The sequence below is a fragment of the Emydura macquarii genome, unplaced genomic scaffold (assembly GCF_026122565.2).
Source record: "Emydura macquarii macquarii isolate MOO-44397 ecotype Brisbane River unplaced genomic scaffold, CSIRO-AGI_Emac_v2 contig_1644, whole genome shotgun sequence".
Classification (NCBI taxonomy): domain Eukaryota; kingdom Metazoa; phylum Chordata; order Testudines; family Chelidae; genus Emydura; species Emydura macquarii.
The window spans coordinates 1,953,107-1,972,468 of NW_027131781.1; the positions used below are offsets into that span (position 1 = coordinate 1,953,107).

A 19,362-nucleotide genomic window follows, 5' to 3' on the forward strand; every position below is an offset into this window, starting at 1 on the left:
ACTGTTATCATGTCCCCTCTCAGTCTAATCTTCTCTACACTAAACAAACCCAGTTTTTTCAATCTTCCCTCATAGGTCATGTTTTCTAGACCTTTAATCATTTTTGTTTCTCTTCTCTGGACTTTCTCCAGTTTGTCCACATCTTTCCTGAATTGTGCCCAGAACTGGACACAATGCCCCAGCTGACGCCTAATCAGTGCAGAGTAGAGTGGAAGAATTACTTCTCATGTCTTGCTTACAATACTCCTTCTAATACATCTGGGAATGACATTTGATTTTTTTTCAACAGTGTTATATTGTTGACTCATATTTAGCTTGTGATCCACTATGACTCCTGATTCCTTTCCGCAGTACTCCTTCCTAGGCAGTCATTTCCCATTTTGTATGTGTGCAATTGATTGTTCCTTCGTAAGTGGAGTACTTTGCATTTGTCCTTATTGAATTCCATCCTGTTATTTCAGATCATTTCTCCAGTTTGTCCAGATCATTTTGAATTTTAATCCTATCCTCCAAAGCACTTGCAAGCCATCCCATCTTGGTATCATCTGCAAATTTTATAAGTGTACTCTCTAGGCCATTATATAAATCACTGATGAAGATATTGAATAGAACCAGACCCAGAACTGATCCCTATGCGACCCCACTTGATATGCCCAAATCGGCCAAACTTGATCAGAGGAAGAATAGATTTATATCAGCATGAATATGTGCTGAAAAATACATAAAATATTGAATATATGGTGTCAATAATTGATGTTGGAAAAAACTCAAATTTTATCCATAAAATAAGAAAATTTGAATGTGGTGGCATTTTGTATTTTTTTTTCCACAGTGAGGTTGATTGATTTCATTTCCTTTAGCAGGAAAATGACTACAAAAGGAACATTCTGAATAGTCCCAAGTGGGAGGGAGAAAGCGATTACAGTTAGTTTAAAATATTTGTGGTGTTGATATTTTTTTGCAACAAGGCAATAGACTAAAAATCAAGGTATGTGGATATGTATGTTACTGATGTTTTGAAACTTGTAATTTCAAGGATGTTATAATGTGCATTTCCTCAACACTCTCACACTTAAAAATCCTTCTTACCTCAAATATTATGAAATTATGTTTTTGTGTTTGGAGCTATGGAACAATTAGGGAACTAGTTCATTGTATGTTCTACAGGAGATGATAAAAGAAGAGTATGAAAATAGTAGTAATGGTGTTTGGGTACATTGTGCCCATCTTCTCTTCCTACAGAGAGGTTAAGATTTTTCCCTTGAAGGGTCTATATGCCCTCAATCCAGTTGCCCGATGGAGAAGGGCATTTCTTTATGCTCAATAATTTTTTCAGAGTTTTGGAGAAATCCAAGTCTCTCTCTACCCAAACCTAAAGTTCAAATGTTTCTGTAGGAAAACAATGAAATTCATTATACAAGGAGACGGTATATTGCTGTTAGAGCCAAGGTAACAGGTCCTTCATATCATTTGTCATAAGCTTTCTAAAAGATGGATAACACACATGACAAAGTCCTGTGCAATATGTGGCTGTGACTCTAGTGCTGTGGGAAGATCAAGGTAAATGGGAGCAAAATTTCTCTTCCCGATGAAGCTCAAGCAAACAAAACTCTTATTTATCCCAGTATTTGCAATGCCTATGACCTTTCCACCACAAATATAAGGGGGCTATTCTACAGTTTCCCCACCATAACACAGTTTACCTTCCCAACGTCTTTAAATAAACATTGTGTTTTCCAAGTACAACTGGCATAGCTGATCTTTAAGACTTTCTCACACTTCTTCTTTAGCACAGAGAGTTGTTCATGGAGATCCGTACATATTTTCAAGATGTTTCTGATTGTAAGATGTTGTTGTCTTTAATTCAGTACCAGGAGATGATAAAATCAGCCCTTTTTCTGTATTTTGTAGCTTGGACTGCTTCCTCTAATGGAGACCTTTTAGAGAATTCAGGTGTCATATATGCATTCTGCAGAAGAAATTCAGCAAGGTGGTTGTGGTATCCAACCTTAAGTCCTTAGAATCTGCAGAACCTTATAAAGTTAGATTTTTATTTTGCTTTGATGCTCCTTTTGCAATATTTCAAGGACAACAAATTATATATTACTGCACAGAGTGGAAGCTGATATCAGCTTATTTTTTTAAAAAAAATTATGAATAACCATAGCTATTGACAAGATGAACCTCTAGAATTTCTTATATTTTTGAGCTTTTTGATTTTTTAAATTTACTAACATGCATGAGAATATGAACAGTTCAAAAGTACTAACAAAATTATTGTGTGAGGTCATAGTTTTCCATGACAGCTGGTGAGGTATGCTCAGGAAGTGTTTAGCAACCTGTCTATACCAGGATTGTAACAAGATGTCCAAAAATAGGCCTCTTTATTCCTAGCAGCATGGATTAAATGTCCAGAGTGTCTAATGTGTCTAAAAGCTGGTTTATTCCAGAAACACAACTGGAATAGTACAGGTTCTAGTGGAATTTGTAATTCACTCATTAGAAATAGAGCATTATGGACTTCTAATCCAGAGTCTTTGACTTTTAGAAAGATTCACCACTGTTCAGACATTCTACCTTTAGATTAGATTATTCTTCTGTTCTAAAAACCATACATTTCCATGCATTGGCCCTTGCTTTGCCTATGTAGTTCTGTTTTGTTCAAGGTGCAAAGCTGGAGGTTCAGATTTCTTCATTAATAATAGATGTGGTCTTCCAGCCTACATAAGACTGTAAATTATATTACATTTTCTTTCTGCTACATGACTGTCAGCCAATTTTGAGATATCTTGACTATTTTAATATAGATTCAACCGCAACCTGTCTCCATTGGGCAGCAGTGTGAGTCAGAATACAAAGACTTATTTTTTATCGTTTTAGTATGCATCATTTGTTACAGGGAGAAGACTTTCTTATGGAAAAGTAAACCTGTAAGAAAAACATTTCATTTTTTGGGCTATCTAGACAGGGAGACCATACATTATTAATGAATAAATTTGCACCTCCAACTTTGAACTATAAACAAAACAAAACTACATAGGCAAAGCAAGGGCCAGTGCATGGCAGTGTACGATTTTTAGAATTATCTAAAGGTAAAATCTCTGAACAGTTGCCAATTACAAACAAACCCTCTTCATTCCTAGTCAAAGATACAAACTTTCTAAAGAAGGCAGAAGGTTATTGTGACATGTAGAGTTGATATGTGATAGTTATGAATACTTCAGCAATCGGAGTGAGTCTTCTAGTTTTTAATTTTTAAAACCTGGGTCACTTCACAAAATGAAACTTATTGATGTGATCTGATCAGGATGATTCATCTACAAGAAAATGAAAGAGAACTTCTACTCTCTAATTAAATTGATATATTTCTGAATCTGGCTTTTGTGGTCCTACTTGTTGGTCCAGAATCATTTAAAAAAATAAAATGGACTAAGTTTCTTATCAGTGAGGTCTGATTAGCTGAGGTGATTGTTAATGGAACACTGAGCTTTTTATTCCTAGGGTCACTAGTTCAAATGTAGACTAAGTCGATAGTAACAGAAAGCTGTTACCATTGAAGCAGTTCAATGCTCTGTGTGAAGTGAGTTGATCACAGACAAGTGTCCATATCATAAATGGCACTAATTGGCATCTTTATTAATTGTCTCTGAAGATGGACCATGGAGACTGAACTACCTTCTTCTTTTTGAGAACATTGGATGGGGCTATGTGGGGAAAGGTTGCTCTACCACTCTAAAACCTCAGCACAGATGGGTAAAGTTTAAAGATATCTTCCTTCTTCCATCCCAATCCTTTACCGTACTCAAAGGATGTTCCACTCCACCACAAAAAGCCATCACTGGCCAGGAAAGTCCTCTTCCTGACAGCAGCCAAGCAGAATTTCCTTAGAGAACAGAAAAGAACAGGAGATTTTTTGAAATTCACTTGGGTCTCTGGGTATGTTGGTCTCTTGCGTCCCTAATCTGCCTGGAGAATGTTTAGATACTACAGTGATGGATGCTATAGGAAAAAAACAAACAAATGAAATAAAGCCAAACTTTTTCACATACTTTGCTTAATATTAATTTGCTTCTGCCACTCACTTAAACCACACACCAGCAGTAGCTTTAATTTCAGCTCACTGCAGTGCTCCTCTTAATCCTCTGTAGCATATACCATACTTCTTCTTGGAATATATAGGCTCTCCAGTCTTCAGTGATGGCAGTCCAGCATTACTGGTCACCTCTATAATAGTTAATTTTCTTATCAAGCGTGGTTCACTGTTAGTCGACATTATCATATATAGTCTAGGTCTTGCTATTTTACCTTCTAGCTGTTTTTTCTTCCAACTTTCCAATTTGGGTAGCATCTTCTTCAAACAATCTTTAAGGCTTTACATTAATGGTATGTGCACATCTAAATCTCCTTTTAGTAGTTTTATAGAAAATTAGATCTCACTCAAACATCAATGGTGGAAAAAATTAAGAAAAATTCATCGCTAACTGAAAATTGTGCAGAAATATGCTCTTTATTTAGAAATGTGAGTCATACACAGCAAGTTCTTTCCAGTATACACATAATATCTAAGCTGTAGAACAGAGATAATATTTAAAAGGTAGTGAACCTTTATAACTAAGTATTTAAGAAGTCAAGGGAATAGCGAGAGAAGCTCTATTAACTTCTTGATTTTAACTGTTCCTTCATTACTTGTTTTCCCCTATGTCACAAATTGCTGAATCAAAGTTGCAGTTTTAATCAGGGTGGATTGATTTAAATCAAGCTGATTTAAATCACCAAGTGGAAAGCATTGATTTAAATAATCAGTTTTAATCAATTTTTCTATTTGTACTACAGTTATTTTCTAAATACAGATGCATTCTTATTGGTTGATAAACCATTCAAATGTTGATTTACAACTAAATAGAGCCTTTACAGTAGATTTGGTACGTCTTTTTGCTAGCTAGGAGGGTAAATTATAACGATATATATTTATTTAAGCAATTATGTAGCTTAATATTTATGTTATAAATGTTAACTGATATATTGCTTATTGACTAGTTACTTAACTTTTTGCTAATGATTTGTGTCAAGCTGCATTAGGATGGTGACTGGAATTAAATTAAACACAAAACAAAATATAAGGTTTATTTATATTAAACAAAACAAAAAAGGTTTTGTATACATAAACTTCTATCAAAGTATGTTTCACATTTATAACTAAATAATTTATTAAAGGATCAGAGGGATTAACTGTATTCAGTTAGTTAAACTGTTTATTTCAGGTCAGCCTGAGAAAATTTTCAAATATGCCTAAATGAAAGTGAATGAAGCTTAAGTTCCTGCTGGCCTGAGTCTGTTGAAAATGAGACAGTTTCCTAGGTTAATTAGGCTGTCCTTCAGTCTTTTAGAACTGGTAGATCTCATCGCCTGCTCCCTTGTTTTTATTAATTTTAAACATGTTTAAAAACTTATGATAATTTATTATAATTTAAATAGCAAAATAAAAAATTCCAATTTAAATAAAAATAAGATTTTATTTTATAAATCAATGATCCACCCTGGTTATAATCCCATTCTATCCTGTCCCTTTCTTTAAAGAATGAGTGTCAGAATATTTTGAACTCATAGTTTCAGTCTCCAACCTTTCATCATATATTTACTTTGTTACTAGTTAATTTTTAAAAATTGGACAAGGAAAGACGGGAAGCAGGATATTTCCCAGAACTTTTATGCTATATAAATAAAATAGGGAAACAGCATTGGCTTTAATCTTTTAGTGTTAGGCATATCTGCAATTAATGTATTTATTTGGCTCAAGTTCTTTGTGCTATGTTAACACCTTTATCAGCTTTTCATTATGTTATATAAATGATGTTATTTTGTAAGGTGAGAATTCCAGATCGGCCAGGCTATCTGCTCTTAAAAGAGACTCTACTGCAAAGAAATTGGTTTGTTCTAATTATTTTTTTCTACCACAATCCCAAATATATATATATATATTTATGCATCCACTGTGGTACAGACATGTAAAAATACAAACAAGTCTTGTCTTAGCTGAAAGGGGTTAAGTGAAATGTTTACATGAAACAGTATATTGGTTAGGCTCTTAGTTGAATGGGATACTATGGTCAATATCTGAATAATATGTGTGTGAGCAAGGAAATTCATGAGTTGTTTATGCTAAATTATTTACACAGTTTAATAAATCAGTTTGTTTTGTGCATGTTTTAGAAAATTACACAGGAAGTAATACAGGTAAAAGCACCACACTGCTGGCTGCATTGAGCATTAGGAAAACAAACTTCTGTCATCAAGAGGATTGAAGGTAACTGTTGCTAAATCCATTAGGGATATTTATAACTTGAGGCTTGATACCCAGGATGTGAAATAAGCCAAAGAACTCTTTGGCACTAATGTACGGATGAGTTGAACAGTTCCTTACAGGCTAAGTATATATACACCATTCGGAAACATTAACTGAGTTCATATTTTGACTGCTTAACTTTTGTTTCCTTTTTGTAACAGGTTACATAACTTGTAGTTATGGTACATTTTAAGAGAGATTTCCTTTCACAAGTTCTATGTTTATACAACTGATGTTTCTTGTAATTAAATCTTTCTGGTATCTGAATTTTAAAGGTATTTGTATAAACATATATGTGTATACACACATTTGCTTGTTACAGTAGAACTTCACTAATTCAGACCCCAGAAGTGTCACTTTCTCCATTACTCAGAAGAGTTTTATTAGAAGATTGCTGCAGAATTGTCATATTATTAAAGTTTGTTATTACACTAAATATACTGCAGTACTTTTGCTAGAACTTTATGAAGCATAAATAAAATTAGTTCATTTATTTTAACAACTGTAGTTTAGCTTCTGGGATGTATTAAACCATGCTTTATTTTATTGTTCATTCATTTAATTTGCAATATTCAGTAGTTATTAGGTCTCTCAGTCAAAAGTGTGAATTAGTGAGGTTCTTCTATGTTCTTGTGCAGTTTTTTTTTTTTTTTTTTGGACTGGATAAACAAAAGAAGAGTATCTATTTGAGTATAATTTTGTATAATATAACCAGGCGATAATGAAAGTTTGAATGATCTGATGAAAACTGTTCTGAAAATCTAAGAGCTAGAGTTCATGGCATATGTCATTGGAAGGTTCATTCTCTTTAGATTGATCAGTTTATCTACTTATGATGTCCCATCACCTTAGTTTGATTGTCTCACAAATACTAGTAAATTTATCCTTGTAACAGCTTTGTAAGGAAGACAAATATTTATTTACCTTTTCAAAAAGGAGAGCTGAGAAACAAATATATTCTGATATGCTGATGATCACATAGGAAGTCAGTGGCAGAGTTGACCCCAAATCTGAGTCTCAGTCCAGTACATTAATCTTGATGAGCAAGAAGGGAGGAATGTTTCAGATTTGATCTTTCTGTCTCAGTAATTTGGCCATTGATATACTTATGGATGCACTACGAGTAATTATATATTATGTTTATATAACATCTTGCATACCAAAAAAGATCTGGAACAATATGCAAACTTTGCACGTTTAGGAATCATTGCAGCCATCTCTGGGGTGGAATTAGCAATTACTTTATAATACCCTGCAATAATACATAACAGTTCAGGAATACTGTATTAGATTGAAACTACTAGAGACATTTAGATAGATTCACAGATTTTTCTTAAGTCCATAAGGTTATAGTTATTCAAACTAGAATTTGATTAGGATGCTGAGCTTAACTCTTATTTAATTTTCAGAACTAGATATTTTACAATTGTTTTCATGCAGTTAGAATGTGGAATTTTTGTTTCCTCACCCAGTTTGTTTGTGGTCCATGCGGCTAGTCCCACGGATAAGGAGACTAAACACTTGGATCTACTGGGAAGAAAGATCTTGACATCATCCGACAGCCAGTTACCAGGAGCTACTGACTAAATATGATTTCCTGGACTATGCCAAGTTTGCGGAGTTTACTGATAGCTTTCTACAACAGGAAAGAGCTTGTTTCCAAGCTTTGATAGATGATGGCAAACTGATAGCCAGGACCACCCTCCAAGCTACAGGCAGTGCTGCTGCTATCTCCTTTCTCCACACCAGTCATGATTTTATAGTCCTCTATCATATTCCCCCTTAGTCATCTCTTTTCCAAGCTGAAAAGTCCCAGTCTTATTAATATCTCTTCATATGGAAGCTTGTCCATACTCCTACTCATTTTAGTTGCCCTTTTCTGTACGTTTTCCAATTCCAATATATCTGTTTTCAAGATGGGGCAACCAGATCTGCACGCAATATTCAAGATGTGGGCATATCATGGATTTATAAAGAGGCAATATGATATTTTTTGTCCTATCTATTCATTTCCTAATGATTCCCAACATTCTGTTAACTCTTTTGACTGCCGCTGCACACTGAGTGGTTGTTTTCAGAGAACTAGCCACAATGGCTCCCAGATCTCTTTCTTGAGTGGTAACAGCTAATTTAGACCCCATCATTTTATATGGCTAGTTGGGATTCTGTTTTCCAATGTGCATTATTTTGCATATAGGATTGAATTTCATCTGCCATTTTGTTGCCCAGTCACCCAGTTTTGTAAGATCCCTTTGTAACTCTGCTTTGGACTTAACTATCTTGCATAGTTTTATATTCTCTGCAAATTTTGCCACCTCACTGTTTACCCCTTTTTCCAGATCATTTATGAATACATTGAAGAGTACATGCATAACTTTAAGCACAAGTAGTCCCCTTCAAGTCACTCCAAATATGAGCTTTGCTGAATGCCCAGCATGTTGTTGGAGACAAGATCTTGATCCAGAAAAGCAATTAAATGTGCACAAATTTAAGGATGTGAAAAATCCTGTTGTAGCTCATGCATGGGTTGAAGATAATTGAGCTATGTTTCCTGGGGTAGCTTTATACTCTTATCTTTATATATATTGCCCATTTGACTGTCAAGAAATCACTTTAGCTCCCTGGTTTTTATTGAATCCAAGAAGTTGCATGTGTCCTCAGGGTCTTGTCTTGCTCCCAGGTATGGTAGTACTGATCATCTTTCTACTCCTTTGGTAAATTGTGGTATCCTAACACCAGGGTGGATTGATTTAAATCACCAAGAAAAAATAATTGATTTAAATCAAGTTTCCCACTGATACTTCTTCATATATTTCTTAAACAATGGTGCAAATCTGATCACTAAAACATGTTAATTTACAACTCAGTACAGCATTTTGCAACATGTAGGAGGGTATACTTTGTGTAATTTTTTAGATAACTTGATTTTTATTAATGTAGGAAATAGTACATAATACTCATTACTTGTGTTAAGGTGCAGATGCAGCAGCAATACATTAGGAATGGTAAAACCTAAATATCACACACAAACACAATAGCACTTATATTTTATTAAACTAAATCTTAAATGTTTCACATTTGCAATTGCAGCAGTCTCCTGTGTTGATGGCTGTCCTTTAGCTCTTTTTTTTTAATTTTCAAATTTCATTAACTCTGACAACAAGTCATCACAACACTAAATGTACGTTGCCCTTAAAATTTCTACAGCTAGCTCTCATCTTCCCCCACTGCCACTGTCATTTTTATTCATAGACTGAAACAGAAATATGAGTTTTCCTGCTTTTTCAACTCCCAGTCAATTCCTTAGCTTTGAGTGAATAATACCAAACGATGAAAATATTCTCTCTGTACCTGCAGAAGAAGCTACTGCTGTGAAAAGTTGGCTTAGTAACTGAAGGAACTCTGTTTTAAGCCTGGCTAATGATTTCCACCAATTTAGGGGAGTGACTTTGTTCAAAACATCATCAGTAAACATGTACTATTTAAATGGTTCCGCTCCAGCCCTGAAAGTTATGATGACTGGCATAACTGAGGAGTGATTTTGTGATGCCCATGCCATGGCAGCAGCATCTTCTTCAGAAGTTAGGCATCTACCTTTATATCTGGGGTCGAGAATGTTCGCAAGAAAATGAAGTGGAGTTAGTGCTTGATCCATTTGCTTCTTTATTGCCTGCAGTTTAACTTTCTGGTGAGGTGTTTTTTTCTTCATTGTCTCTTGAAGTGCCTTCCAAATTTCGACAGCATCAGCAATGCAGCAACGATTTCTCTGAAGTTTGTTTAAGGCTATGGATATAGGCTTCAGTATACTGAGCATATCCTCTACATTCCTCTTTAATTCAATGTTAGATACTTTGGGTGAGATACTTCCATCTATGTTATCACGGTTTTCTTCACAAAGTTTTATGAGAATAGGCTAGTTCTTTATAAATTGTTAAAACAATTAATCACAGAATTCCATTGAACATCTTGAGGGAGAATTAGTTTGGATCTTCCTGCTCTCTTCAGTGAATCTGAAGCAAAATGGTTGTTACGGAAGTATTTTGGAACTTCAAAAACATTTTCTTTTATTCCTGGAGAAGACGTACTTAAGTCTTTGGCTAAAAGATGCATTAAATGTGCACTACAGCCATGTTATTAAGGAGCATCCTTCCGTTTCTTCTTCTAAGTATCTTCTCATCTTTGCCATGTTTGCAGCATTGTCTGTGACAAAAATTCACACGTGACAGTTGAATTTTTGTTCACAGTTTTACAGCTTTCACTTTCATTTCTTTTAAATATTCTGTTGTGTAGGCATTTCCCAATGTGTCTATTGTTTCTGAAAGATAAGCAACCCCATCTTCTGTTGTCACACAGACACATATTACTGGATCATTGTGTACATTGCTCCACCCATCAAGGCTTAAACTGGCAAATTTCCCCTCAGTATTTCTTGCACACTGTTCAAGTTCCTTCTCATACACTGTATCTAGCAACCTTCCACCAATGTCTCCTCTACCAGGTGGAGTGTAGCCTGGTCGTAAGGACTCAACCATGCCAATGAAGTGTTTATTGTTAACAATGTGAAAAGGAGAATTTGTGGCATAAATGAACCGAGCAATCTTTTCATCTATGGTGTCTTGTTGGTATTTGCTGGTCCTTACTACAAACCCATCCATGGTGGTGGTTTTACTGGATGATTGAAATCTTTTGCTTGCTACTGATACTTTGTCGTCTGAAATATGTTTAGTTGCAGCACTGCTGCTAAAAGTACCAACGGATTACTCTGAAGTTGTTGCAGATAGACAGTCACAGGCAAAGTCTCTTATGCTTAAATGGAATCCTGAAACAAAATTAAAAAATGATTTTGAATAGTCGTTCTTCTCACTCATTCAGTTAATCAGTTAAATTTTTTTCAGCAAAGATGCCGATCCGATTCCAAATTACCAAGAAAGCTAAGACTGACTGCACTTAGAGTGCACTTAATTTTGGAGTAAGCCCCATAGAACTCACTGGCACTTCTGTTTTTTGAGAAAACAAGTATAGGATGGGGTTCCCTTGGGAAAGCTGAGTTATGCTGAAGTAAAATAGGGAATAGACTTATGGCATCACCATTATGGTCTGTGGCCATCATGTTCCAAAATAAGGGGCATGTATTATGTAATATAAAATAAAAAAATGACACCCAGTGGCAACTGGCAACTCTAGATTTCTCTTACTGCAGCTTTCTGTACCATATACTTGGGTGACAGATTATAAACCTAGTTAACTAATTAAACAAGCCATAAGGATTAGCTAAGATAAACTTTTTTTTTTCTAACAACATCCAACATAGCAAACAGCTTGGGAATTTACTTGTTAAATCACATTTATACTAAAAGGCATAGAGAGAGTCTTGAAGAATGATGCATTGCAAAGTGAATTATTTAAGTTACTAACCAGTTGATCCACATTGTTCTTCAGACATATCCACATCATTTTCTCCCATTAAGCAGTTTTCATTATGATGTTTCCTTCTTGCAACTAGGCCCTGCATCTCCTTCTTGCACTGTGTACACTTGACACATTTTCCTTTTTTACCCAGGGAAGGAATTTCTTCAAAATATTCCCAGTTTAGGGTCACTCTTACGCCAAGAAGCCATGACAGTTTTTCTGTGGCAAAAGTGTGGGGGAATATAGGAAGCTGTGTGTGTACTGAATAATGTCTTCCCTTTTTTTTTCCAGTCTAGTCCACTGTTCCTTTGTGCCCTGCCTCCATCCTTTATCTCTCTGTATTTAAGATAGTGTCTTAACTAACTCCTTTGCCTTGCTTGGCCCAGCTCCACCACCACATAAGCACAGAACAACAATAATTCTATCCAGCCTGTGTCTGTCTTTGCACATGTGACTTTAGTCTGCTGAGAAACAGAAACTGAAAGCCCAGAACTTTCAAGACGCAAGAGCTGGTAGTTAGGCTGGACAGACTAGAGCCATTAATTCATTTTTATGAGACTGTAAATGTAGGTTTAGCATGTTTGTGATGAGTTTAATTGTAACTGTTATAGTTTAAATGAGAAATTTAGTATTTTATTGATGATTTAAAAACATTTTTTTTAAAATCTGATTAAAAAAAAACAATAAAAAAATAGATTTTTTTGGTTTAAAAAAAAACAAAAAAGCCACCATTGATTTTTATCCCCTAACACACATCTAATGCACGATCTCTACTTTGGTTCAGAGCTTGACACCAAGTTAGCTCAAATCTTAATCTATTGCCCAAAAATGCAGTATTATAATATTTTGAGTGGAAAATATAAGCACAGTGTGTCAGACTAATGTTTGTAAATATATAAATGTGGTGGATTCATACTTTGAGGCTTAATGCAATACCTCAGTAACCTAGTATTCTTGTTTTTCTTTTTATAGTTTTACATGTGGTACACATAAAAAATGAGGCTGAGAACGCGGAAGGCTTCTCAGCAGTCAAAACAAATTCATACCCAGCGTGCTTTGAGGGCAAAGAGGAAACATTCTGAGGTGGAAGAGAGCTTACCTGTTGGAGGAGGAAAACCACAGAAGAATGAAACTGGACTGTTGTCATCAATCAAAAAATTCATTAAAGGAAGCACACCCAAGGTATGAGCTCAGTGGTTTTTTGGTTTTTTAAAAATTGTTGTCATATTCAGTTTTTCTTAAATTTGATCAAGTATTTTGTTAAGAATAAATAAGAATTTGTAAAAGGCACATGTTCTTATGGAGGCAGAACAGCTTTATAAACAATAGAATACAAACATGGCCCCATAATAGTTATGTGAGAATGCAAATATAGAAGTTAAAAATGCAGACTTGCAGACACTATCTGACTCTATAAAACCAATTACAGCCAACATTTGTGATAGTGCAATAAGTTTTAGGACTTAGTATTGAGATGTTCCTTTGGAGAAATAAGAAGTGTTGCCTTATAAATACAAGAGGCCAAATGCAGCTGTAGTGTAAGCAGGTATAATTATCGTGTATCTCAGTGAATTTTACACCTACTTATCACAACTTAGACGTGAAGTTTCAGAGCTAAACTACTGAATGTCTTCCAACTCTATCTAGACACAGAACTGAAGCACACAGATCTTCATATTTAAAACTTGCTTAGTGCAAATTCTTGGGGGAAGGTTATATACATTACTTTTGTTGAGTGAATGCCACTTTGAAATAGTTTGCAAAACCGTTATTTTTATTTTTTTTAAAAAGATGGTCCAATTTTATAAAACCTTTCTTCAGTCAGTCTTATCAGTCCAGAAATTCTGATATTGCAGTTTATTAAGTGTAGATATTAAAAGAAGAACAAGAGCCAGGATGTCAGAAACATATAAAAATGTTTTAGAGAAATATATGGCAGATAAAACATGTAGTGTAGGTCAGAAAATGGTTTTCTGTTGTTAAAGTGAAGTGTTAAAAATGGCAGTTTTATAATTTTACATTATAATTAAAATAATAAATAAAGATGCAGTGTACTTTAAAAAATTACAATCAAATTGTCTCAGAAAACTGGGTGAATGGGCAACAAAATGGCAGATGAAATTCAGTGTTAAGTGCAAAGTAATGCACATTAGAAAACATAATTCCAACTATACATATAAAATGATGGGTTCTAATTTAGATGTTAACACTCGAGAAACAGATCTTGGAGTTGTCGTGGATAGTTCTCTGGAAACATCTGCTCATATGCAGCAGCAGTCAAAAAGCTAACAGTGTTGAGAACCATTAGAAAGAGATAATAAGACAGGAATATCATAATGCCGCTATATAAATCTATGGTACGCCCACACCTTGTATACTCTGTGCAGTTCTGGTCGCCCCATCTCAAAAAAGATACATTAGAAATGGAAGGGATACAGGGAGGGGCATAAAAAGTGATTGGGGTATCTTGCTTCCATATGAGGCCAGATTGAAAAGACTGGGACTGTTCATTTTAGGAAAGAGATGATTAAGTGGGGAATATGATAGAGGTCTATGAAGTCATGAATGGTGTGGAAAAAATTAATAAGGAAGTGTTGTTTACTCTTTCGCATAACATAAGAAACAGGGGTCACCCAATTAAATTAATAGGCAACAAGTTTAAAACAAACATAAGGAAATACTTCTTCATGCAATGCACGTCAACCTGTGGAATTTTGTTTCCAGGTGATGTTGTGAAAGCCAAAAGCATAACTGGGTTCAAAAAAGAATTAGATAAGTTCAGGAAGGATAGGTCCATCAATAGCTATTAGCCAAGATGGTCAGGGACAAAACCCCATGCTCTGGGTGTCCTTAAGCCTCTGACTGCCAGAAGTTGGGACTGGACAACGGGATGTTAACATTTTTCTTTACCTGTGGAAAATTCTATATGGTTAAAACTTTAATTTGTTCATATCTCTAAACTCAGGCAATAAATTGATTTCACTTTCTGACACCTATTTTCTAGCACAGTGCAAAATACTTTGGACTGCAAACAATACAGGTAAATAACCTGGTTAAGTCCAAACAAAAACAGTTTTAATTGGAATTAAAAAAAATAAATGGGAAGATTTCTGATGATATAGGTTTTATAAAATGCCTCCCCGTCCCTTTTTTTAATTTAAATATTTGTTCTAAATTTTGTTATCTTGACAGGTTTCCTTTAAATATAAATTTCCACATTTTTCATATATTTTGTCTTTTTTGTCTTCTCTGTCCGGAACAGCACTTGTAGTGGTCCCAGTGGCATTAAAATTGCATGCTATTGATAGATATTGCTGGGCTATACTGCAAAGCTCTCATGACAACACAAAATAGTCTTGTGGTTACCATGGTAATGCCAGACCCCTTTGAGGTGGTGTGTGTGTTATCTTATACAATAGTCCAATTATCTGTATGTTATATAAATTGAGAGATTGTATGGATCTGAGGCAATAAATGTATAGCAAGTTATACTTTAAAATACACTAATTCTGACGTCAGAGTCAGAGTCCATCATCACTCTGATATCACAATGATGGCTTTTGTGGGGTTGCATCTTAAAAAACCCCCCAAAACAATTCAAACTATTTACTTACATAAAAGTAACTAAAATGTGGGTAATAAAATTCAGGTGACAGTGGGCCTGATCTTATAAACTACATAATGCTCTCAACTCCCATTTAAGTCAATACATAACTTTAACACAGTCATACGAATTTGAATATCAGAGATACAGCCCACCAGTCTGACATCATAGAGAAACTAATGCAGATAAGGATGCGGTTTAGATCAGGTACATTGCAGGACGGGGCCCTGTTTATTAAGCATTTTTAACAGTTTGTAAGAAGTCTAACAGAGTGGGGTTTTTTTAATGGTATACATATCCAGTAACTTTTTTTTAAAAGTTTTAAAACTTGAAACATTACAATAGATTGACTACTTAATTTGGGGGTTCTAGTAACATCATAAATTACATTAGCTTTGCTTTCCTGGCTTGCAGTGCATCCTCTCCTTTGGAATCATTGTAACCCATTAATTAACTTGTATTTTTATTGGATAGTTTCTGAAAAATCTGTAGAACAGAGATCCTAATGAATCCGTGTGACATTCCCATATTAGTTTCAGTATGATGCAATTAGTAATACTGATCGGATATATCTGGTGTATTGATTGTAAACAGAAATCTTTACAGTAGAAATCTTCTAGTATAAAGCAAATAGAGCAGGGACATAATATTGTGTAATTTCCTTCTTGAATGCTGTTGACAGACCATTTAACTCCACTTTTGTTGTTTGTGATTTTGCCAGAACCCCTCTTGTCCATTGGCTTTTCTTTCCTTCTTATATTTATTTGTATTGCTGCTTTTAGTCTTTTCTCTAGGTATTTTACCTTAATTCATCTTCATCAAATAAATAACTTTCAGAAGTGGTGGAGATTTGTTTTGGAAAAGGAAAGATGTCTCTATAGTTCTCTATGTCTCTATAGTTCAGGTTTTAACTTTTTAAGTGAATGTAATGCTCCTGAAGGTGCAAGATTGACAGTCCTGGAGACTGAAATCCTTTTTTCACAGAACAGTTATTAGCAAGGGAAGCTTCCCTACACCACCTTCATCTAGTCTTCTGGAGGGACCACCTCTAGGATGAAGGGGTATTTCAATCTCCATGCTCATTCAATTCTTTGCCTCTCTGCTGAGACTATCAACAGGAATTCCAGTAGGTGCCAGTCAGATAGTGGTTTTTGTGATGATTCTGTATCCGTCCCCTAGGAATTGGAATGAGAACACCAACGCTTTTTGCTTAGGCCACTGAACCGTCTACAGGCGGTAATGACTTTGTCATTCTTACCTGAGCTAAATTTCAACTAATGACCTAGAAGGTGAAAGGTCTTACTTTTCTTTTTCCAGTTCACTGAGCCACCTAGTTTCTTAGCTTTTGCAGTTGTATTTCCCGAAGATTTAGAGTTTGCCTGTACATATATAGGACTGTTTGTTGGAGAAAGCAGGAGCTCACAGACTTCCAGTTATTTTCAAGAGGAGGCTTGTGAGACCAGTGAGACGCACACATTTTCTTCCTTTGTTGATGTCTGTATGACTTCTTGTCCTTTTACAGGATAATAAAATTGTATAAATCTTTGTTGGGCCTAATGAGACCTCCTTTTAGTTTTGAAATGTCCAGTGTTTTCTTTGCCATGTTTTAACCCTGTGTTGTGCAAGTTAAGTATATCTAACACTGATATTTGGGGGAAAGATGTGTTTTTTAAAATTAATTTCAGAAGTGTGTTATAAACAAGGCACCATGTGCTTTGCAGCAAGCTGGACTTGAATTCTGATGTAATCTTTAGATTCTGTGGCTCTCAAGAAATTCTGCAGCAGTTCCAGATACGTTTTTTATACTGAGGATTTTAATTAAATATAAAAAGAATAATATAATAGTACAAAAACCTCTGTGGTGTTTGTTTTGATATTAAATTGAATTTATTTTATGCTATCCCTGCAATTTCAGTTTTCAGTATTTTGCAGATTGTCATCTTTAGGTTTCAGATTTAATGTTCTATTAAGAGTCATGGGGCAGTTTGCACCTGTTGAGGGAACAGGGAAAGAAACACCCACACATGACAAAAAAAATGTACAAAAAGCTTTGCTTCCATGAAAGCCAAATAATATATGAGGGCAAGTCACCTTACCCTAAGATAAGAAAAAACAGTGGGACACGACCCTTACTTTTAACATTTTGACTCCTATTTTTTGTCATAAGGCCTGGACAGAGTTAATTCTGAAATAAACCCTGTACTATGAATAAATGTACAATTTTACTATCTCAAATTATATAATATTGAACTGAATATTGACAAGATTATGTATTGTAGCAGGCACCATATTTTTATCCAGTTTACCAACATAATATTAAGTAAGGAAAGCCACAAACAAAGGATTTTATGTTGGGTTTTGTTATGCCCTTTGCTTCCTAGTAGCCAAAAAAAGCAAGTTGCAGTTAATTTTAGTCATCCGATTTCTAGATTAATTCAACTAGTATGGCAATGTGCCATGCCATTTGTTTAATGCCACTACTCTTAATATTTTCAAATTTCTTGTGCAGAAAAAAAAAAGTTTAAAGAGAGTCTTTCTACAACTGAAATTGCATATTCATCTTTCTCTCCCAGTACTCCACTTTTTACATTGATTTCTGACATTTTGGATGAGTTTTAAATTCCAGATGATCAAATATATGCTGCACATTCCTCACCAGGAAGTGAGGATCAATAAAAGGACCTATTGTAGAATATTCTGGTGTGTTTAGTGGAAGAAAAGACACTATTCAGGTGTATTTTTCCTTTTTGTTTTAAGGAAGAAAGAGAAAATCCTGCAAAGAAAAGTAGAATTGAACATGATATAGATAACAACTTGATTACTTCCACACCTCGAACAGGAGAAAAGCCTAACAAACAGATCTCTCGAGTAAGACGGAAAAGTCAAGTAAATGGAGGTTTGTAAAGATTCCATTCATATATTACTAGGACAGATAAAGGTCAAGTGGAATGATTCACATGACAAAGAAAATGTACAAAAAGCATTGCTGTATGCTGACATATTACTACAGAGTTTCACTCTGTACTATTCGAGTAAATGAGAATTTTGCCATTATGGTCAGTTGGAGCAGAGTTGGAGCCACAGTATCTAAAGTGTTTTTTCCCGGAGAGTAATTGTAAGTATATGGTGGATGAGATTGAGAAACAATCTGATTAATATGTTTTTTCTTTTTAAGAACCATTCAGTTATGGGACAGCCATATCTTAGAACTACTTAGCCATAGTATTTTCCACTCCGAAAGGCAATAGCAATACTTAGTTATGTGAAATTGCTCATCTAAGTGTTTTACAAACAAGTGAAATATCATTCCATAGCAGGTGGTTTGTGTGAAATCATTCCACTTCCCAGGTTCTGAAGACACTTGGTCAAATAAGTATAAGAAATGAAATTCTTTCACAAATGTACATACTGGCATGTATTATTCTGTGTTATAGTAATGGCAATTTTAAAATGTAAAATTTATATTAATATTTTTAACACCCTAAATCACCTCTGCTGTTCTAGCCCTAACCCACTCAATAAAGTCAGGCCTACAGCTTTAGACAGAGTTCCCACTGTTCTCATAACTGTTACATTTTTTCCTTTTTATGAAAAAGTAAACCCAGAAGTGTCTTTTTCTTTGGATTATTTAAAATATTTTAAAATCTTTTTTTAAAGGGCTGTTGAATAGAGTGATCTGGTTGGTAGATAGACTTTCTATTTTCAACTTCTGTGTTATTGAGATAATTACATGACTTGGAATTCTCTTTCAGCTGATCAGACTGCAGCTTTCAAAGTATTTTCTAACTTGCCATGACTTGTCTGGTGCAGTAACAAAGGAATGTTCTATTTTCAGAGAATGTAGGGATTATTCAGTGCAAAATTTTCTTAATGAACTCATTATTTTACCTCAGTTGAGTACAAGTTCTTATATTTGACAAGAAAAATAGTTGCATAAAGAACAATATATTCTTAATTACCTAATAAAAGCAATAATTCCATCATTGGGTTCTGGTGATAATGATCT

General features: G+C 34.8%; 1 protein-coding gene across 1 annotated transcript in view; it reads left to right on the forward strand.

Moving 5' to 3' along the window:
• Nucleotides 1-19,362, forward strand: part of CTDSPL2 (CTD small phosphatase like 2) — a 65,776-nt gene that overhangs the window by 11,846 nt on the left and 34,568 nt on the right. The window contains exons 2-3 of the mRNA XM_067555451.1: nt 12,725-12,934; nt 18,114-18,252. Of these exons, the coding sequence (XP_067411552.1) occupies nt 12,749-12,934; nt 18,114-18,252 (325 nt within the window). The 5' untranslated portion in view covers nt 12,725-12,748. The remainder of the gene's footprint in view (nt 1-12,724; nt 12,935-18,113; nt 18,253-19,362) is intronic.